The 22,689-nt window shown below is 41.2% G+C and overlaps 1 protein-coding gene across 1 annotated transcript in view; it reads left to right on the top strand.

The window, feature by feature from the left end:
• GLS (glutaminase) overlaps window positions 1-21,554 on the top strand; it is a 65,596-nt gene extending 44,042 nt beyond the window's left edge. The window contains 4 exon segments of the mRNA XM_069860755.1: window positions 16,741-16,802; window positions 17,677-17,753; window positions 17,920-17,983; window positions 18,297-21,554. Of these exon segments, the coding sequence (XP_069716856.1) occupies window positions 16,741-16,802; window positions 17,677-17,753; window positions 17,920-17,983; window positions 18,297-18,453 (360 nt within the window). The 3' untranslated portion in view covers window positions 18,454-21,554.
• The last annotated feature ends 1,135 nt before the right edge of the window (window positions 21,555-22,689 follow it).

The raw sequence follows: 22,689 nt of genomic DNA, 5'->3' as shown, positions 1-22,689 counted from the left end.
TTGGAATGACTAAATTCACCCAGTAATTTATCTTCAGTGCAGAGTCTCTTTACAGAATTTGAATGTCACAAATATCCATAGTAGTTGCAAGGATGGCAAAAGGCTTTAAATCAGGTAGCAGTCTAACTAAAACTTGCTTATTTTTTTCATCGTGCTAGTATCTTGTCTGTTCCACGCTTCTTGTCCTGTGTAGAGAACACATGAGTAAGTAGACACGCTTTTAAAGGATGGGTCATGCACAGCAGCGTATTCCTGGTTTGCTACAGTCTAAATTATTAAACAACCTACTTTGAATCAAGTGTGGTTTCTGACTTACCATTTGCTCCTTCTAGAGAATATTGTGTGCAAAATAGAAATTTCCTGTTTACTTTTGATTTTAATACAAGGAGAGGTTAATTTTATTATTGATTTCTCATACTGCTTTATGCATACTTTTGATATCAATTAAATAATTAGCATTTAAAAGCATTTGCGAGACTCAAGAGTGGCACAGCTCTGCACATGGTTCAGTCACTTTTGAAAATGCAGATGCTTCTGTGTGTAGCAGGCCTTAGGAAGTGGTTACGTCTGAAGCTGCCGTTTAACTAAAACAAGCCCTGCAGAAGAGTTTAGACTGGCAGAAGTGGAGTGGTAGCAGGTTGCTTTGTGTTTTTTTTTTTTATTTGCACCAGTTTAAGTAGTTAAAACAGATTTTAATGAAGTTGATGTGGGTGCATAAAGGTGTTCACTAGAGTTAACTGGACTGTCCTGTAAAAAGGGAAAGACATGCGTGTTCAAACGGTTACAATAAGAGAGATTTTGGCACCTCAGCACTAAGGCTGATGAGGAAATAGGGTTGAAGGAAGGACAAGGAGAAAAGGAAAGCATTTTAGGATGCTTTTCTCAAAAACTTTCCAGCCAGCTGTTCTTTCATGTATTCATTTATGCCACAGGCACGCAGGGGAGCAGATCTATTCTGAGGTAATGCTTCCTGTTTCAGTTGCTGCTCTGCTCAGATTTTTACCCAGTTGGCACATAGCCGTCGCCTTCTGTATTGTCATCCACATACTTTCCTGATACTAGTTATGCTTGCAGAGGGCAAAAGTATTCTGCATATCTTCTGGAAAATTTATCTGCTCTGCCTTTATCTGATCGGTTACAGCAGGTCTTCTCTAAGTACCACTGTTATTTTGTAAACGATGGGCAGTTAGTAGTGCTTGTCCTGTTAGAGATCAATGTATTCCATTGTTATTTGGTCAAACTTGGAATAAAGTCTGACTTTCCCCTCCCCCCAATATTTTCACTTCTGTTAGTCTGACATCATGATTTTTCAGCAAAATTGCTTCAATCTGATTGTTGAATATTCTGAAAATTTGAAATAATTGTTATAATAATACTATTGACAGATACCTGTTATTTTCTTTGGAAGCATCTTTCATAGCTAAGTGCTATTGTTAAGTAGGCTTTCCATTTCAGTTGTCAGACAGCTGGCATACACAATTCAAAGTATTTATGTGTTGTTACATTTGTATGAATTGCAGGAGATTGTAGTGACTGTAAGCAACCTAAGAATGAAACCATAAGGGCATAGAACTTGGAAGGGATGTCTGGAAATCATCTAGTCCAACCTCCTGCTCGAAGCAGGGTCTAACATCAGGTAGATCATGTTCCCCAGGGACTTTGCTGGTCAAGTGCTGAAGACCTTTAAGGAAGAGGTTTCTGTAACCTTACTGGGTAACCTGTCCCGGTGCTTTACCGATTCCGTTGTGAGAAATTTTTTCCTGATGTTTGGTGGAAATTTTCTGCAGCTTATGATCACTCTGTGTGATGAACTTTACCATCATGTGGAAATCTGTTGGCCTTTAGGGAGTCCTAGAAGTGGCATAGATAAAAACGGCCTTTGGTCAGCAATAACTAATATTTTCAGCTCCTGCTATGTTTTTCTACTGGATCCTAATTAATTTTTTATTATATCATAGAAAAGAAAATTACTTAAGGATTTGAAAACTCTATATTCCCTTAGTTTGCTATTAAAGTGTAACAGGCTAAATGCAAACGTGGAATTGTGTTATTTGCTGAGGGTCAGCATGTTACTGTTAGGACCCCTTGTGATTAGAGTGCTTATCATTAAAACAATTAACTGAGAACAAAAGAGGAGTGATAGGAAGAGATAATGTTGCCTGCTTCCTGTTGATGTTATTCATTAGCCCAGCTTTTTCCTTGAGGCAGACAACCTTATTGTTTGTTCAAGAACTAATCATTCAATACTGTTGGGGTTTTTTTGACTGGTAGACCTGGTTTGGGCTATGCGTGTAGCTTTGGCTTTCTGTTTGGTGAGTGCATTTCAGCCTTCTTTTAAAGGACTTGTCTTTAAAACTTCTCCAACCTGTAATTGTTTCAAGACAGCTAGTTAAAATGTAATCTTCCTCTGAGAATACACTGTTCTGATCAAAGGTGTTTGAAAAACCCACCTGTGCCATTGCAGAAGAGGATTAAGAGTTATGATTGAGGGCATGGGGAAGCAGGCTAAAATAGCTGAGTACATTTTGCCCCATGTGCCAAAGGCTGATGTGTAATATGACTGTTCCTAGTGGTCTGGAGATGGAACTGGAGGTGGAGGATCTGTTTAAGCTAATAAATACTTCTGATGCAAGAAAAACAGCTACTGAATAGTCTAGAAATTAGAAGAAGGTTCCTTGAAACAAGTTCCTAACAGTTTAGAAACAACCCTCTCAACAAGAACGGAGTGCAAATTTCTGACTAAACTTCTCTATTTTGCTTTCAGCCTGGAGGGTGTAGTTAGTCTCTTGCTTGTAAAATTTCATTAAATATCTTTTGTCAACATCTACTCTTAGGAATAATTCCAGCTCCCAGTCCTGCAGTTAAGAGTAAACTGCCCTCTGTAAATTGCAAAGTACCTACAGCCCAGAAAGCAGGAGCTTTATTCTATTTGGTTGTGTGAATATTGGTCATAGTGAATAGGTCCTTGTAAAGGCAGATGTTCTTTTGTCCTGTCCGCTTAATACAGCTACAGGCAGTAAAGCACCCATCAGCATTCTGCTTTATTTATGTGACTATCATTGATCCCAGTCCTTTGGTCCCAAATCTTGCAGTGTTAATAATGTCTGTGTCCACTACTTCAAAGGCTCTTGTTTTTTTTCCCCCTGCATCCAGAGTGAACTGGTCAGTGTTCGTTCTTCTTGTTAGGATTTCTCTATATATTCCTATGCTTTTTGCTGCAGAAGTGTTTCAAGGGGTTAGCCTATGAAAGGAACAGGACAGGAACTACCACTGAACAGGAACTGCCAGAGTCTTATTATGAGATGATGATGACCCTGAGATTCCTGTAATGGTTTTCTGCAAGAATTATTTTACTATTTTGGAACTCCCAGTTGTCATAGTTAATGGTCAAAATGTTATTTCGTTGCTGCTAAGAAATAGTGAAATAGTTTAACAGCAAAGTTAAAGCATTTGAGAGGGTCCTTCATTTTTTACCACTTAGCTTTGATGCTTTGGCACCAAGATTCAAGTATTATTATCAAAAATACTGATGGGATCTACATACCACCTAAAATTGAAAATTTGCCTGTCTTCGTCTTCTGACTTGAAGAGTGAAAGTGTTTATGCCTCTTTATGCCTTAAATGTTTCACTTGATATAGTAAACCTTTTGTTGAAATTATTTGTCTACACATTGTTCCTGTGTCCTACCATTCATGGCAAACCACCACACAGCAGTAACATGTTTTGTCATCAAGACAGGAGCCAGGTCAGATTTTTCTGTTACTCCCTCTTGTTAAATCATGATTCTCTGGAAATGCCTGGTTCACCATAGTTATTCTAATTTAGTTTTCCTTATTGGGACTTTAAAAAATTTGCTTGCAGACATGATGTAATAGTTTCTGAACGTCCATGAAAGTTGTTTTTAATTACCCTGTCAGTATGTGGAATCGGCTAGTCTTAAGTCTAGAGGAAGATAATTAAATTTTCTGCTTCCGTTTTGGGAGCTTTGTCAGTGATATGCTCAGCTCAGTTGTTTCCAAAACTAGAACATGTGTTGATTAATTAGTACCAGAAGAAGTCAGAAATAGGAGGTAGAACCAAGCATGACCATGCTCATTGTAATCTAGCTAAGGCAGTTTTGGTACTCATGTCTCTCTCCTCTTCCTAGTATTCTCGCCTTTTCAAATCAAAATAATCATCCCCAAAACAAAGGTCATGGGTACAAAGCAATGCATAAGACACCTGCAGGTAACTATTACTGAGTAGTGCTTGAGATAAGCTACTTTTCTACCACACTTTTGGCCAAGCACGTGTGTGCACAGAGGGGATGCTCTCTAGGCATTACATCATCATCAAAGCCCTGGCGAAGCTTCAGCATTAGTTACTACAGGTCTCCTGTTACTGTTAATAAACGAGGGTCACCTGTGAGTTGTTCAGGGGCATCTGTGTCAGAGTGATATTAGCTGCATTCAGCTTAGTACCTGGTTTTAATATTGCATACCATAGTTGTGTACAAGGGAATATTAAGGCCTTCTTGCAGAAATTATCCTCCACCTAGAGAATTCTCTGTTCCTGGGATCCTGTAATCTAATACTGATGGAGTCAATGCCTCTGACTCTTACGCTCTGACTTGCATGTTGGTTTTCCTGTCTACCCTTTGAACTAGTTCTTTAATGCTGGTTTTTATCTGCTAAAAGGGGAAAAACACCATCAGTCATGCAGTGCCCCTCCCACAACAGTTTCTGCTGTCATGCTGAGTACCTCTTGCCCCGACTGATACCACAGGACAGGAGAAACTGCCCCATCCATGCGCTCTGGGCATTTTTATGGCATTATGTTCTCTTTTCTAGACAAAACCTAGTTTGGATACCCTGGTTTCTGGGGAGAGGCTTGTATGCAGGGATTCTACTAAATTTTGGTTTATGTGACCCACACTCCACCTCTGGAGCTCAAATTCTGGATGCATTATTATTGAAGAATTGATTCTTCTGCCACCAGTGAGGGAGGCAGTGGTGGGAGTGTGGGATTTGAGAAACACAGCTGGCCAGAACAGCCTCAGCTCACCCTATGGGGCTTACGCATCTCGGGAGTGAAATAGATGGGCATGGTGTCACTGAAAGAATTGCAGTTACTGAAGGTAAGTAGACATTTCACTTGATCTAGTAAACATTTTATGTAATTACTTAACTCTTAATTTGTTTTATTTAAATAGTCTTATCTGTAATTTAAACAGAATCAGTTTGCTGATACTTTAGAATTAATCAGTAGCCAGAAGAACTGTAAATAATAAGATCTTGCAAATTCACAGTGTTTGTTGTCATGAAATAAGGTTTCTGCTTGTGTAGCTTTCCGTCTTCAAGGACAGTTCAACCAGTGCCATTATTACTGGCTTTCCAGCACTTGAGCAAAACCAAACGTAGTATTATATATACTATTACTTATGGATTCACAAAGTATGTTGGAAATATAGAGTATTTTAAATTTCATTTACAGGATGCTAAATCTCATTTATAATTTAAAAATTAGAAGAATGAAATTCAGTGATCTCTGGGCATGCAGAGGCCTAATTAGTTGTACAACTGAGCTCAATCCTATCTATGACCTTTTTTGTCCATATGTATTAAAGGTTTTTTGTTTTTAATGCTTCGAAGAACTTGCATCTCCAGCCTGGTAGTATTTAAGGTGAATTAGCCCTTTCACAGGTAGAGATATGTTTTGAGGAATACCAGTGAGACAGGCTTTCCAGGACTGTGTCCCCACTTGATGATCATTGTATAGCAAAGAGGTTGATATTGGAAGAGCTGTATTCTTGTTTGTTCCATCTTTCATAGCTCCAAATATGATCAGAAGAAAAGGTAACTCCGCTCTCAATTACTGCATCCTGTGTCCTTGTTGTGCTTTTAAAATTTTATGCAAAATAGTATGGTAACAGCAGGAGAAATGGACAAACAGTTAAGGTATTGTGCTAGGTTGTAGCAAGTATTGGTTTTAAGTGCTTTTAAATAGCTAAATTATTTTAAAGTATTCTGATGAAAAAAGGGCTTTGGGCTGAGGTGGGGAAAGAAAATCAGCTTCTTGTAAATGCAGTGTTGATACTCTCTAATTATTTGCAGTTTTGGGTAGGCATGCTCTAGAACTTTAGACTTACTGACCTGTCTCTAAGAGGTTTGAATACAAAGGAGATGTGAATGGTAGAATCAACTGGGAGAGAGAGAGGGAAACGCCATCCAGGAGGAAGGTTGCCCTTTTGCTTCTGTAACTTTAGCCTATACATTATCCAGTAAAGGAGACTGTGAATTGTTCTCAGAGTGAAGTAAGGGGCTTATGATTTTTTTTTCCTTGATGTGAAGAGAAATCTTCAATGTCTATATTTCCTGTAATTAAATGTTATATTCAGCTACACACACAGCTTCTGTGAGAGGTACTAAGATTGAGCTACCACTACAAGCTTGTTCATGTGTTAGCACTTCTGAGTCTTAATTGAACTTAGTCAAAACTCTTTGCTCTGTTTTCAGGCTTTTAGGAACATAGCATTTTTCTACCAATTTAAAAATGTAGGAATTCAGAAGAAGAAAATGACCAGCTTTGTTCTAAAAGATCAGGTTTGGATTTGAAACAATTTTTCAAGTTGAATTGCAGAAAAGACATTTACCAGCATGCTAGGATTTTCACCAGCCTGGTACATAAATTAAAAACAAACAAACAAACAATATCAGGACTGCATAATTTTTTCTGCTGGATTGATCTCTTTGTTAGCGAACAGTTAACACCTGTCTCGTAACTCCTCCCACCATCTTTCTGTCTGGGTCTGAAGTGCAGTTTGATGCTGAGGTGAGAGGCAGTAACCACAGTGTTGACCCTTGGGGGCTGTCCTTTCGATTCCCTCTCATGCAGGTGCTGGCTGCTGCCATCCTAATCTGTAGCTAGATCAGTCATTTAAAGGTCAAAAACCCCCTACATTACCTACCGAATTGTCTAGCATATTTCACCATTTTGTTATAAAGTAGGAATTAATTAATAAGCAATAATATTACAAAAAATAATTCATTCCCTGTGGTCTGTGTAATCAGCTCAACTATCCAGATGCAGCAAGCATCTTTATGTAGGTTACAGAGCACTGGAATGTGTCTTTGTTGGTGTCATAGATTAAATCATCCAAGAGACTCCAGGCTGAAAGCTGTTAGTACAGTTGCCATATGGTATGGCCAAGGGAAGATGGAGAAACTCCTTCGGGAACCTGGGTAAATAACTAGCTGCCTTGCTGGCTTGCCTGAGGTTTCTGCAGCTATAGCAGTGTGATTGGTTTAAAGTTGCTTTGGATACATATACGTGAAAATACAGCCTCTTGTGTGGCTGCAGTCTAGACATAACTCAGGGGAGAAGAAGCTTTCAGTATATACACAAATTGGCTTGGAACACAACTGCTAAAAACTGTAAGGCAGTTACTGAGGAATAAGTAAGTCTGTCTGAATAAGTAAGTAAGTCTGAAAACTTTCTACCAACAGCTATGTGAATACTTGCTGGGCAAGCAGCATATCCAGTTAATTCCACCTGAGAGACTGCAAAAACAAACTTGGTGGTAGCAGCCTTGACTTCAAAAATAAATCCACAGCTTGGAGCTGGGTATCATCCTCTGTCCTGAGCTGTAAAGAGGAGCTTGCACCATCTAGAGGAAATTAAATGATAGTTGGTGCATAAGAAAATGGACTGGAGGAAAGAAAGTGGCAAAATCCTGTTTCCTGTGTTAGCATCAAAATACAAAAGGGTAAATGTTTGCAGATTCTAGAGTTATTTTTGCACTTCATTCAAATGACACAAGGAAACAGGGATCAGTAGTGCTGAAAACAGTCTACAGAGGTGGGAGGAGAAGTCATGAAGGAATTAAAGTTTTATGGAGCAGCTAGCTTTGTTTATATTTTCAAATATTACTGTATGTCATTAATATGTGTAAGTGCATGCACTAATTTATTCACATATTCTCTATTTATAGTATAAGGGAACAAAGACTTTCCCAAGGAATTCTAACTTTATATGGCAAGCCTTGTGTTCATTTAATGTTGGGGCAAGAGGCACTGTTAGAGGCGATTTACATTGGGTTGCTGCAGAGGTAGAGGTGGTCTGTGATCATCCTTACTCAAGGAGAAAAACCTTGTTTTGCAGGCTTCAGAAAGTTAATAGAGAAATTCTTATCTAACTGTTAGCTTTCTGTGGAACAAAGTAATGTTGTGGCTTAATCCAGAGGCTGCTTAGAGTGTCTTCATGGGCTGTCTATCCCTAGAAATACACAGGGGCAGAACCTCACCAGGTGAGCTCTGAGACCACTTTGGAGCCATCCCTCACCTGAGTGGCAGCTAAACTAGTCTGGGATTTGGTGAGTAAACCACAGCACTTATGTTTGGGAGTTGTATCCTGGCAGGCTGCTTGCACTGGCGTGGGGACGCAGGTGAGTACGGAGGGTGGCATCTCGGCTCAGCTGTGCCTGGAGATGGGTGTTGGAGAGGTGCTACACTTGCACTTCTCCTGTACTGGCACTGTAGGTATCTACATACCAGTTTTAGTCCTTCAAATGCACCTGTGCTACAGAGATGTTTGCGCCAGACTGAAAACTGACACTTTTAAAAGTTATTGAACATCTTCAGTGGGAAGATAGTGTAATACTGAAATGATTTTGACAAAACTGTGTTGTTTTGTTTGGGTATTTGTTTAGGGCTCAATCTACGTTTTTACTTTTAAAAGCAAATATTTTACTTACACTGAGGTAGCAACTTTCACTTTATTTCTTGTGAAACAAAGCAGACGCTCGGTTGCAGAGATGGTGGCTTTTGATTGAGATTTCTTTCCCTGCAGAACACAGCACACCTCTATATCATAGAATCACAGAATCATAGAATAGTTTGGTTTGGAAGGGACCTCAAAGATCATCTAGTTCCAACCCCATGCTGTGGGCAGAGACATCCCACTAGATCAGGTTACCAAAGGCCCCATCCAGCCTGGCCTTGAACACCTCCAGGAATGAGGCAGCCACAACCTCCCTTGGCAACCTGTTCCGGTATCTCACTGCTCTCATGGTGAAGAAATTCTACCTAATGTCTAAGTCTAAATCTACCCCTCTTCAGTTTATACCTGTTCCCCCTTGTCCTGTCACCTCAAGCTTTTATGAATAGTCCCTCTCCAGCTTTCTTGTAGTCGCTTTCAGGTACTGGAAGGTCGCTATAAGATCTCCTTAGAGCCTTCTTTTCTCCAGGCTGAACAAGCCCAGCCCTCTTAGCCTGTCCTCATATGGGAGGTGCTCCAGCCCTCTGATCATCTTTGTAGCCTCCTCTGGACCCATTCCAACAGCTCCATATCCTTATGTAAATACAGAAATGGTCAGTTTTTAAAATAACTGATGCTGTCTAGTGTCTGAACAGCCACCTACTTTCCTCTCCAACACTCACCTCTGGATTATTTTTGTTCTCTTAGGGTCTGCTTGCATTCTAGGTTTAATTACAAAGTTGAAGCCTCAAAATTCATTTTGAGCAGGTTTTAGGGATTTTTTGTTTTGTTTTTCAATTTTATTTTGAAACTTTATGTGCAGGGAGAAAGCCATTTGTAGGTTCTTCTTCAGCACCGTTCAATTACAAGCTCAGTGTGTAAAATCTGGGGGACTAAATTGTTTAATTTGCGTTCTAGGTTTACTTATCCTGTTTTTCATAAGTCACTGCTGCTGTTTCAGAATTTATATCAGCGTCTTAAATTTCAGGACTTTTTTCCATTGACTAAAAAAGCATCTAAAAATCTGAATTTTTCCAGAGAGCAGGTAGAATGAGTGCTTTTTGCCACATACTTGGATGACCCTCAATAGGGAAGCTTTAGGAAAAGTAGAACAGTGTTACTGTGAACTTGAATTTGTGTTGATTTTGGAGCTTTTACTACTTTGTGCAGCCCCTCTGTGGCTCCTGTAAATTCTTTGCTCCTGCATTACTTGTCGGCACTTGGCCATTTGCAAAGGTCAGGAGAATGGGATGACTTTTATTAGTCGGTCTCTTCCCAGTACAAAATGTTAATCCACGCTAGTGAGAAAAGCACTCACCTAGACAGCTTAAAAACCTATTTTTTGAATTTAGGCGTTAATCCAGTGCTGAGCCGGATTAGTGAAGCTGGGTGCTGTGAACAATGGGTGCGAAAGCCCCGTGCAGGGCAGTGGCCGTGAGTGCGGGGCCATTGCTCTAGTGTCCCTGTGTCAGAGCGACTCAGCTGCCTAATGGGGGCTTTCATTGAGACCCTGTCAGAGATGTTATGGAGCTCTACACTGTCCTCTTTTTCCTGGTTATAACAATATGCTGCCAGGATCTGCAGTTAAGAATAACATCTGCCAGACCTTTTGGATAACTAGGGAAATAGTTCTGCGTCTTGGCTGTTGGCATAGGTGCCAAAGGAAGATAGCCAAGGTATTTTAACAGCAATATCGGGAGCTTTCAGTGGCGTGGGGAACTGTGCCTGAGAGACATGTCAGACAAGTTGCTCTAATTTTTCTGCTGCATTCTATGCTGGGGAAGATATGCAGAGCTTTATTTCCCTTTCAGTGTGGCTTTTCTGCAGCCAGGAGCATCCGTCAGGAGGCTGGGTGGCAGAGTGTCACACACCAGGAGCCTTGCTTTTATTTGGGACACCCAGTGCATCTGGACCCAGGCTCAGTATGTCAGTTGCTTGTCATTTGGGAAGTCCTGAGCTGCGGTTCACATCCTAATTTATCACTGTGCCCCTTGTGCAGTGCAGGGGAATGTTTAAAACCTGGTCCTTCAAGTAAGTTGTCCAGGATGACAGGGTTCCCAAAAGGAAATGTTGTGTCCCATATTAAGCACAAAATGCGAGATGCGAGAGAAGAGAGTGGTAGCTCTTTTTTCTCTGCTAGCTCTGCTATCTCTTCCCCACGCTGTGTTGTATTTGAAAGTCTCCTGTCAGCGGTCTGGGTCTGGTGCAGAGTAGAGTTCGGGTATGGCAGAGTTCTTGAGAAACGTTAGGCATTCAAACAACCTTTTTCCCCAGTATTGTGAGGGCTGACCTGTGATGTTGTCCTTAAATATCATGTAAAGAGCATTGGAAAGGTTAGTGTGGTTTGATTGTTTATCCTTGTTTCTGTTGCCTTTAGCAGCAGTATTTTGACTGTGTTCCTCAGCCACCTGGAGAAACAGTGAAGCTGGAAATAATATTGTTTTAGACTGTAAATTCTATAATGTTTTCCAAGAAACTGAGGGGAGGAGTGGGGAGCAGTTTCAGGAAGCAGGTCATAGTAGGAAATTAAAATCCAGATTCAGTGACCTTTTTAGCTAAGAGCTTCTCATGGAATTAATCTATCTCTGAGCTAAATTAATTTTTTTTCTAAAGGATTTGTTTTCTTTCCATGCACAGCTGTTTGGCTTTTCTCTCCTGACCCAAGTGAGTAATGGAGCAGAGGCTCACCCTGCTGTGCTGGAGTCACTGCAGCAAAAGCAGTGTGGGAGACATCCCTGTAGGGACAGGGACACGTGGGCAGGCATAGAGCATGGGGCTGGTACAGCCAGCTGCTTGGCTTTGGTTCCTCTTTGGGGTTTGGTTGTTTTACAATAACACTCAAGTGTAGGCAGAAAGCGTGGGACTGTAGCAGTTCACTTCCAGCTCTGGGCCTCGGTTTCCCATCTTAGTGCTGATAAAGATAGCAGCTTGCTCTCTGTGAAGTGTTTGGAAAGATCTTCTGTTGATAACATTAGAGTTAGGCAGTGATACACGTGCTGTACTTCCACATTAGGAAAACTCTAAACCAGTCTGTGTTAAAAGAGAAGTGATTCTCATCTCGGTCTTGTATGGGGATTTGCTATTAACCATCATGAGCCTACCTAAATAAGTCTTCTCGTGGGGGCTGGATTTGGGTGTGCAGCTCAACTAGAAAAGATTTTGTCACAAATACTCTGCCAAGGCTGTTCCCACATACAGGTCGAGCCTTCCAGATAAAGTAGATGTGTTCAAACTTCACTTGCAATAACAAATATTTCTTTAACAGGTTGTTTTAACAGTGAAGTTAAACTTGTTTTTTTTTTTGTTAGGTTTTTCAGGTTGGTGCACTGACAAACTGCAAAACAAAAGCAAAGCTATCCTGTCTTACCAAAGCACTCTGACAGTGTGTTAGAGAGAAACAAGGGACAGCCTGGCACAGGCTGCGTGCTGGGCACAAGCTCCTTGAAACACCAAGGCAGCCCTTGTGTTCTGCTGCACTTCCTCCAGTCATGGGCAGTTTCACATCTGAACGCTGGTGCTTGAAGGGGGTTTCTTAAAAACTTTTAGCAGGATCAAGCTTAGGAATTATTTAAAAAACAGCACCTTGGAAGTTTTAAACTAGGAGTCACTTGAATGCTCAGTTCTCCTTTGTAACTTTCAATGCTGTATCTCGATTTGGAGGTGTGGGTTGGGTTTTTTCCCCCCTTTTTTCCCTTTTGTCTCCCACCCTGTGGTTATCTGAAATGTCTGCCATGGTGGTGTGACTTCCTGCTGCTCTGAACTCGGAGTGTTTCCTTCCTTTAACTTGGCCTCAGTGTAGTTCTTCAGCAACAGTCTTGATTTTTCTTTCTTGCACTGCTCACGTTCTTACTCATAGCATCACAGGGCAATTAGTTGGAAAGGAACCTCTGGAGGTCATGGTCATTTGACCACCTCCAACGTAAAGCAGTACCATTGGCAGCAGTAGACTGAGTTAATTGTAGTTTCATCCAGCTGAGTCTAAGACCTACTGTACTAAGGTGAGAATGCAAGGTGTGGTCTGGGACTTCTGTTCTTTAGTGTTGGGTGACAGACATATTCCTAAGCAGCCGTTCCTTGCTGGTTTCACCACCTGGACAAGGATTACATTAAGCACTCAGGAAGGAGTGTTGTACCAAGAGGGTTTCATTGTAGATAAGTGAGTAGTGCTCAGTATTTCTGGCATGATGACAGGAGAGCTGTTAAACTCCTCTGGCATGGACTATGCAGGTTTTATCTCCCATTTGACAAAATGTGGAACAATTTTCACTCTAGGTTTGATACTGTATAGCTGTGTGGTAATGTTTGATCCAGCTCATGTGTGGCAAAGGGACTCCATTCCTTCTCGACAGAAAAAGGTAAATTCATAGCTGTCAGGCTAAAGGAAAACTTTCTATTCCCATTTCTGAAGGTCAGGGCGAAGTGTGTTCATCAGTGCAGTTAACAGAAGCACTGGTACTGAGCATGGCATAGAACAGGTAACCAAGCACTTGGTGAGAAACAAGAGTCTTGGAACATCAGTTAGTTGTCTTGTCCTTTGTGCCTGACTTAGTTTGAATGAATACAGCTCATCAGTTGTCTTGACTGGTTTTTTTCCTCCCCTGCAGTTAAAAACCACACAATCCCATGTTTGCTGTTCCCACTTGAGAGTTTCTTTTGCTATTGATTGTTGCACTGGGCTTATTCTTTCAGGCTAGTAGACTCTGAGTTTAGGGGTAGAGAACTTTTCCTTGCAGTTTTTGAAGCCTTGATTGTGTATGATTTTATGGCAGCCTAAGTGAGATTTTGTGCAGCAAAGTTATCCTCATATAATATCTTTTCTCAACGTGAATGATAACATCTTACATGATGGTTCAATATATATGCTACTTATATTAATATTCTCTTGAAAACTAAAGAATATTCCAGAACATGCTCATGGAAACTGTATATTCTTACTTTGAACCCAAAATGCATTTTGGATTTGCAGATTTTTAAGTTTTATTCTTGAATTCACTTTTTATGTCCATCTTTGTTGTTTATGGCTGCCATTTGATCTGTTTCATTTCATACCTTCTAAAATGGTTAATTTTTTGGCTTAGACTATTCTGATGGAGTAGGGTGCAAAGATTTTTCTCTTTTTGTCTGGACTTGGATTTCTTTTTATTTTCATCTGTCCTGAAGTTCAGTTTGTGATAATGTGAACTTGGATTTTACATTATTTATCTTGAGAAAGGAGTGGCTTTAACCTCTCCCAGATTGCAGAGAGATGGCCTGAGTTAGAAAGCCTCAGGAACCTCCAAATTAGATTTTGACACATCGTTAGAGAAAATGAAAATGGCTTCTTAGCACAATGCTTAGCTGAATCGGAAGGATTCTTGGCCCAGCTGCTATCAGAGAGCTTTTTCTTCTAAGGAAGGAATGTGTGGGGTTTTTATTTTATTATTTTAATATACATTTGCATTTCCCAGAAACCTAAAGAAGCCTGGCCAGAGTGATCTGAAATGCTTTTTTATTGAAGACAATGCCCTTTGCTCATGCTAGATCCTGGGAAAGGGGGAGTGCTTGGCACCTGCTGGACCTGAAGTGTCTGCTGGCAGGCTACCTGCAGGAGAGCAATGCTTAACCTCTCCCTCAGCGAGGAGAGCTCCTGAATCATCCTGATGAATAAATTCGCCTTGCATACCTGCTTCTAGGTACTCTGCAGCCCGGTGTCTATGAAAGATGCACATTCTTTTAGGAGGTTTTAATATTTTCCTGTGGCTGTGGTGTTTTCTACTGAAAGCCAGATGAGAGGTGCTCTTGGGTGATGGCTACACTTAGCAGGTCTTGGTGATGAGATTCTCTTAATCTGCGAAAGCTGCGAGTTCACCACAGCAACAATGGGATGCAGCATCCTTGCAGGGTGCTGGCGAGGGCCAGTTCCCCTGCCTTGTAGCTGCAGGGACTGGAGAGGCAGCCGACCCCACTGCGGGGTGCAGGGGCTGCCCCAGGGCTGCGGGGAAGGGGCTGTAGGAGTGGGTGGGTTCAGGCAGTGCTGGCTGTGCTGCATCTGCAGCAAAGCCCACAATGATGTGCCATAGAGTTCTCGGTTGCTGGGTTTATTGTTTTTTTTTTCAGAAGCTTTAAACAAGTCTTATAGGAGGAACAGAAAAACTTCACGCCTGTCCTGTCTAATGGTTGTGAGGAGGCTCTGGGAAATGGTCTTGGGTTTGCCAGTGTTAAAGGTGAGCTGGGTGTTTCAGGGGTCAGTGCTGTGAGAGCCCCAGGGAAAATGGCATTTCGCTTTGGAGCCAGTCAGGTTTAGAAGCGGCCCAGGGGACACGGAAGGATGGAGACATGCAGATGTGGCAAGTGGGTCTCACACGTGTGCAGGGCTCCCGCTGGTGCCAGCTGAAACATAGCCACAAGAGTCTGAGGATGCTGGAGTAAGGAGCGGGGCTCTGTTTCTCCCCTGGCTCTGTCTCCTTTTACTTCAGACTCTCTGCGTCAGTGCATACTTGAGGTGTATAAAATAACAAGCAATTCCACCACCTCAGTTTCTAAGATGCAGAGATGTTGGCTCATCTGTGGTTTTGCAGGAATCTGTGGGAGGATTGCCTGTGGGCAGTGATGCTTTTTTTTCCCTGTTTTTCCTACTCGATGCAGCATCAGTTTTCTCCTTTATCTCTGTTACTTGGCTGGTAGTGGCAACAGAACTTTGTAGACCCAACTCAAAAAGCAACACAGGATTTAGAAAGTTTACTGGAAACAGTGTCTAGAAGTGCCCATAGCTGTTCATGGAAGAAGCTGAAGTGGGATGCTTAAAGCCATCTGCCTTGTTGGTTTGGGTACTCATTAAAACTTCAGGGTTCTTATACCCTAGGATGTGTAAAAAATGTGCATGGGACAAAGTTGATAGCCTGTGTGGTTTGTTACTCATTAATACAGCCAAGAAAAGCGCTACTTGCCTGAGATATTACCTATGCTATTTGATCTAAAAAGATCCTGCTTTTGTCTGCCTTGAAACCTTGCTTTTCTTGTAAGTCATTAGTTATGTGCTTAAAATGATTATTTGAAGAATCATAGAATCATAGAATAACCAGGTTGGAAGAGACCCACCGGATCATCAAGTCCAACCATTCCTATCAAATCGTGTATGGTTGTGTAAGATCATGTATGGTTGTCTCAACGCTACTTCCAACAAGTCAGCATGAGCTAGAGAAAAGACTAAATACATCCTGGGCAAGCAATTACCAAGCTAAGTGCCATCTGCAGTACTAAAACACGTTGTTCTGAGAGCAGCGGAGCTGGCAAAGCTGCTTTCCTCCTGAGCTGCATCATGAGGCTGGAGCCTTCAGAGTCCAGCAAGGTGTGAGCTCTGATGGGAGCTTTTCCTCCCAGGCCACACGTTCAGTAGGTCTATTGCTCAGATTCCCCACTGTTTAGTAAGGGTTGCCCACACACTGCCACCTTCCTCCCACCTAGGGTAGGCGATAAATACAAGATCTCCCTGTCTCTATATTGAATGTATGCAAGGAAAATCTGTTATACAAAGCCAAAACAGCACCACGTCCTCTCTTGTGCTCATATGGATTTCTCCCAATTAGGAATATCCTCTGTGTAAAAAATAAAAACACTCCAGAATGAGTATCTTAAGAGGTGTTTATGACTTGTGAATTGTGTGAAGTCATGCTGTCTTTGTAATTCAATACTCAGTGTCATTGGGCAATCAAAGAAATACAGTTTGTCCATACAGCAAGGCTCTTTTCTAACCACAGTAGAATAGAAATGTACGTTTTGGGATTCCTTTGCTGTCCTTGTGACTTCGATCTTGGAAAAACGGATATAACTGTACTGGTGGCAAAGCAAGCTGGAATGAGTGCTTCCAGTATCTTACATTGTACTGCAAAATAGGGCCAAGGAAAGGAATAATATTAACAGGCTCATAAGCACTGGATTGACTGGCCACACTGGGCTTTTCTGGGTTTTCCATTTACTTCCTCTTGAGGGAAGAAGGTAAATAAACTGGCCTTCATCTGTCTCTGTAGGTGAAGTCTGTCATAAATCTGCTGTTTGCTGCCTACACGGGGGATGTGTCTGCGCTCCGGAGGTAAAAACTGGGGCAGGGTTGGGAATAGGAAAGCTCTTGTTTGGTAACTGCTGTTGTCATTCACGTATGAATGTGCTCTGTGTCCATGTTGGGGACATCTGAGCTACACTGGAGACTGAATGTGTTCACCCAAACAACAAAGAAACCTCAAAACTAACCATCAAAAAGGTACCCTTACACTATCCTGAAATCCCATTGTCTTACCTTTCTTTGAATTGTACTGAAATAAATTTCATTAATCTGTCATTTTATAGCAATGGCAGAAAATACAAGCTGTACCCTGGCCTGTTTTATAATTCAATTCTGAAACTGCCACAAAAAATCAGACGAGAAAATGTACACTATTGTTGGAGAGGTGGGGAAATCTGGCTTTGCTTTTGAAAGCTGAAGTAGAATCTAGCAACACTTAATAATAGTAAGAGACAAAATAAATATATTAATGTGGCTACAATATACCTGAATATAGTTAGTAGCTGGAAAAATGTGTATAGTGTTGCTCTGCTGTCCCGGAGCACTGTAGTGTGATGAAAGAACTCTCCCAATACTGTAACACTGGTCAGATTTTTGGAATTGGGAGTCCTTACTGGCATAAATGTACTTTGCCTTATGTGACTTAGCTTGTCTCTGTTAGATTTTTAATTCAGATAAGAAAATTGAGCCCCTACCTTATTTTTAGAGCCAAAGCAGTAAGGGCCCCTTTTGTTGTAACTGAAGGTACGGTGTGGTTTTGATACCGTTTATATCCTCTTGCAGCAGATGTCTCCTCGTTTTAGCACAGGGGCATTGTTCCATGCTAGTTTTGTAACTTGTTTTAATTATGTAAGGCTTCTCTGTAATTGTTTTTTGGGGCTATGGTTTTTGGGTTTTTTTTCAGATTTGCTCTTTCAGGGATGGATATGGAACAAAGAGACTATGACTCACGAACAGCCCTGCATGTAGCAGCTGCAGAAGGTAATGTCTCCTCCTGGGCAATTCGCTGTCTGTTAATGGCCTGTGGTCAATTTTCTTCACTCTCCATATATGTATACCTGCCTTTTAAAATTTTGTATCTATATATGTGTATGCACAGGTATATATAAACATGTACGCTTAACAATCCTTATGGGTTTTTTTATAGGACATGTGGACGTTGTTAAATTTCTACTGGAAGCATGCAAAGTGAATCCTTTCCCCAAAGACAGGTGAGTGGTTTCCTTGCCAGTTTGGAGGAGAGGTTGCTGATCAAATAAGTGCATTGAGACAATACACTAAAGCAGAAGGAACAGGATCCTTCTGGCTCTCTGCAGAGTAAGCAGGAATGAAAACTGGTGAATTATTATATTATAACAATTATTTAGAAGGTTATGTTCAGCTTAAGAATTATTTTCACAGTTGCTGAACTTGGTGTGGTCTGTGTGCTGAATTATTAGCCCAGTATGTAAAGAACTAGATTTTTGGTGCTTTTGACTCTGTACTTACATGCTGATCTTAGAAATACTGTGCTGCTTCTTGTAGGTGGAATAACACTCCGATGGATGAAGCTTTACATTTTGGACACCATGACGTATTTAAAATACTTCAAGAATATCAGGTCCAATACACGCCGTCAGAGGATTCCAACAATGGCAAGGAGAACCGAACGGTTCATAAAAATCTCGATGGCTTACTATAATCATCTTCAGCTAGATCCTAAGAATCGAATCACTTACCTATTTAATTGTGGCATACATAAGTAATGAAGAGCTTGTGTGTTTCTATCTGATAGTGGTAAATATTTTACAGAAGTCTCTGTTACTTCGGTGTTATGTTACAGGAGTTTCTATACGCACAGGACAAATCCAATCTCTCAAAAGAAACAAAACAAACTAAGAATCTCCCTCCATAATGTGAGCAATATTACCTCATGCTGCATATAATTCATGTATAAAAATATTTAGCTGTTGTTGGCTTTACTGTGCACTACTTAATTTATTTTTGTGTTCTATGTGAACTCTAGTGTATGGTCAAGAATTTTTCTGCTGAGTTTTTGATTCTATAGCCCTCTGTTTCCAGTATGGCCGAGATGAGCCAGAGCACTGTCAGGTATGAGCATCAGTGAGGTTTTTCATAAGCTGAGGGTGCTGATGTAGCTTTAGGCTGGGTGTGTTAAATACTGATCTGCACTTATCTTTGGGAAAATATTAAAAAAAAAAAAATTTCCACAGGACCTTGTTTACATGATATAAATATCAACAGAGTATATAGGTGACAGTTGTCATTGCTCTAGGTTTGTTAGCAGAGATAGTCTTGTCAGGGAATCTGTTTTAAGGTTTGTTTGACCAAATGGCGTAGGGGATTGAGACTTGTAACATCAAATGGTGTTTAGTGGGGTGTTTCGTTTTGTTTTGGAGGTGTTTCTTTCAGTTCCCTTTGTTTCGCCTCCCTCCTTTCTCTCCATATTCAGCTGCTAAAGTACTTCCCTGCCACTGGGGACTGCTCTATGCAGTCATGTTCCTTGCAGGTTTATTTGCACTACAGCAAAGCCTTGACAAGCTGCAACCCCTCCCCGCTTTGGGCTCACAGGTGGTGTTCTTGGTAGTTGTGCCAGGAACCGGTGAGGGGAATGGAAGTATGTGAAAGACAAGGTGCTAAACCAAATATTACATGTAAATCTGGCTTAATTTAGGCTTGGCTAAGGAACACAGATGGAGTGAAACAGCTTTAAGGAGCATAGAGCCAATCAAAGCATGAACAGAGCAGGAGTCAAGCCAAATTTTTGGTTATATTGTTTTCTTGCACTACCATCAACCAGGGAACAGGGTATTGCATCAGTGGGATTCCGCTGGTGTAGAATGGGAGTTCAGCAACCAGAGCACAAGTAGGTGATGCCTTTTGTGGTGAATGGTGGCATTTATTGTCTGGCCACTAAAGCCAGCTCGACACATGCCCCGTCACTGCGAATGTCGATACAGATACTTGTTGTTTGCAGAAGTACAATGTTATGACAGTTCCCTGTCCCATGTGCAATTGCTTCTGCCAATACTATGGCATAAAACCTCAAAAGGGAGCAGTCATTTAACATGAAGCATTTGCTATTCACAAAGCACCACAATTGTTGGACACAGGCAAGAATTTTAGCACAAGAATTTTAGGGAATAATTGCTTAGCACATAGAAAGGGAGATTGTGCTTGAGAGTTGTGTGTATGGCTATTTCTATCCTAGCACCTAGCGTATAGTCATTAGTAGATTTCAAAGTTCACACTTTCTGTTTAGGCACTAAAATAATTCAGAAATAACGCCCAAATTCTTTCTAGAATGGCCCAAGCACTTTAAAAAGATGATCTGAACCACATTATCCTCCTTTTGCAAATGAGTCCACTAAGGCACAGAGAGAAGTAACTTCTCCAAAGTGACCCAGCAGGTCAAGGTAGTTGAGAATAAATCCTCTCAAGTTCCTGTACAGTTTTGTTGGTATGCCATACTACCGCCCTGTAGGGAGGACAGAGCTCATGGAAAAGTGCTTGATACTCATCACAAGCAGTGACAGTCACAGTGATGAAATCTTGGAAGAACCTGAAAGTTTAAAGCCCTGAATCACATTGCGAAGCTGGCTGGCATGGTTATCAAACACTTTCTCTCTTCTTTTTAACCCCTTTCTTTTTTTCTGAAGATCAGCTGTTCTTCTTTTCACATCTTGTGTCACAGCCACCTTTGTTCTAATCAACAACTAAATGACATGGCCTCTGTCTCTTTATTGAAACATAGTGGTCACGCAGTAGCACAAGGCCTCTTCCCCTGCTGTGCACCCTGAACTAAATTCTAACGTGTTTTCTCTGGCAACAGATCTGTCAACTTTGTGTAGAGGAATGTTTTCAGATGGACTCTAGTTTAGTATTCTGTATCTCAGTGCTGATCTGACTTCTTCCATAAGTATTTTTTTCCTCTTAAAACATATCCCTTGGCTTCTCAGAAAAAATATCCAGTTTAGCTTTAATTGAAATTTGCATTGTTCGTTCTGGTATTTTCAAATGATAGGTATATTATACAATACACGTCTATACAAAAAACCAAAAGAAGGCATGTCTGTCATGGCTATCCCTAAAATTAATGCTTTCCTGAATCATACCAAGTGCTTTTAGCTGGTCTTAGCTTCAGTGCATTTTTGCTGGCTAGTTTTTCTCATTGTGAGAAGACGTATTATTTTGTAATGTCCGCTTCAGCGATGCAGCTATTTAGACATGGTGTTATTTATGAATATAAATATATGCAGTACATTGGTTTGGCTGTTTATCATTCATGACACTGACATGTAGGTTTCACCGTAAATAGCTTTTGGTTATCTTATCAAATGCTGATTTCCTTATGCTCCAAAGAGGATTCCTCCACTCCTTTGTTTTTATGTCATGTGTGTTTCTTCCGTATCACAACCTAAAATTGTTAAGCTAACTTAATGCTTTGTACTCAGAAATATTGTGATAGTCTTAGCATTAATTAGCCTATCTTTGTGAACAAAATGTATTGTACCAGATTTTTTTGCTTCAGAGCTGGGCTGTCTATCGGTGACTCTACTTATTGGCAATGTACTTCTGGTCATTGTAACCAAATGGGCTGATCTTGACTTTAGATTCTGTATTGTGGGGAACTGACAGCAATGAATGTATTTCTAGCAGTTTCCCATGAATGAATCTAAACTTGAGCTGTACTGGTTCTGAAAAGGAAAGTTATTTATTTTAAGAAATAAAATCCAGATAGTGTCACTTTTTACAGCATAATAAATGGAAATACCAAAACGGCTATGATGGTGGTGGTGCATTTTATGGGTTATCTCTGTGACTGCTGTCAAAATAAGCCTTTGGGCATGGGGAAAGGCTGTCCAGGAAAACCTACTGCAGTAATTTTTATCATGCAAAGCTTGCAGGAGATCACAATGAGTTTATCTATCTGGTCTAGCTTTGTGTTTTTCTTTTTCTCTTAAACCTGCACTTCTAGAGCTGAGTCCTTTCACTGGTACTGTTTTGTTAATGCTACAATTCTTGAATGGATTGGCCACATGCCCTCAACCACTCTTGCTTTCTCTAGCCTCCTGTTCACTCCTGCTACCCTTTATCTCACCAACAGTTTATTTTCTTTTATTATTCTTTTGCCTATATAGTTATTATAAAAGCCTGACAAGCGTGACATAAGGTTTCATGTCACTTAGCAGCTCCACAGAAAAATGATGTGGCAGTGGGCCAGCTTGATAGTTTGCCAAATTTAGCTATAGATAACTTATCTTACTAATCAAGTGAAACTAGAAATTCAAGTTGAGTTTATTGAAGTTTGCTCAGGGAAGGAAAAAAATTCAGTGATGTGTTACAAGAAGTCCTGCACTTGGGGCACAACAACCCTGTGCAGTGCTACAGACTAGGAGAAGTCTGTCTAGAAAGCTGCCTGGAGGAGAGGGACCTAGGGGTGTTGGTTGACAGCCGACTGAATATGAGCCAGCAGTGTGCCCAGGTGGCCAAGAAGGCCAAGGGCATCTTGGCTTGTATCAGAAACGGTGTGACCAGCAGGTCCGGGGAGGTTATTCTCCCTCTGTACTCGGCACTGGTGAGACCGCTCCTCGAATCCTGTGTTCAGTTCTGGGCCCCTCACCACAAGAAGGATGTTGAGGCTCTGGAGCGAGTCCAGAGAACAGCAACAAAGCTGGTGAGGGGGCTGGAGAGCAGGTCTTATGAGGAGCGGCTGAGAGAGCTGGGGTTGTTTAGCCTGGAGAAGAGGAGGCTGAGGGGAGACCTCATTGCTCTCTACAACTACCTGAAAGGAGGTTGTAGAGAGGAGGGTGCTGGCCTCTTCTCCCAAGTGACAGGGGACAGGACAAGAGGGAATGGCCTCAAGCTCCGCCAGGGGAGGTTTAGGCTGGACATTAGGAAAAAATTTTTCACAGAA

This window comes from Phaenicophaeus curvirostris, chromosome 7, assembly GCF_032191515.1.
Source record: "Phaenicophaeus curvirostris isolate KB17595 chromosome 7, BPBGC_Pcur_1.0, whole genome shotgun sequence".
Lineage (NCBI taxonomy): Eukaryota > Metazoa > Chordata > Aves > Cuculiformes > Cuculidae > Phaenicophaeus > Phaenicophaeus curvirostris.
The sequence above is the reverse complement of the archived record's forward strand: the minus strand, read 5'-3'. Positions and strand labels throughout refer to the sequence as shown.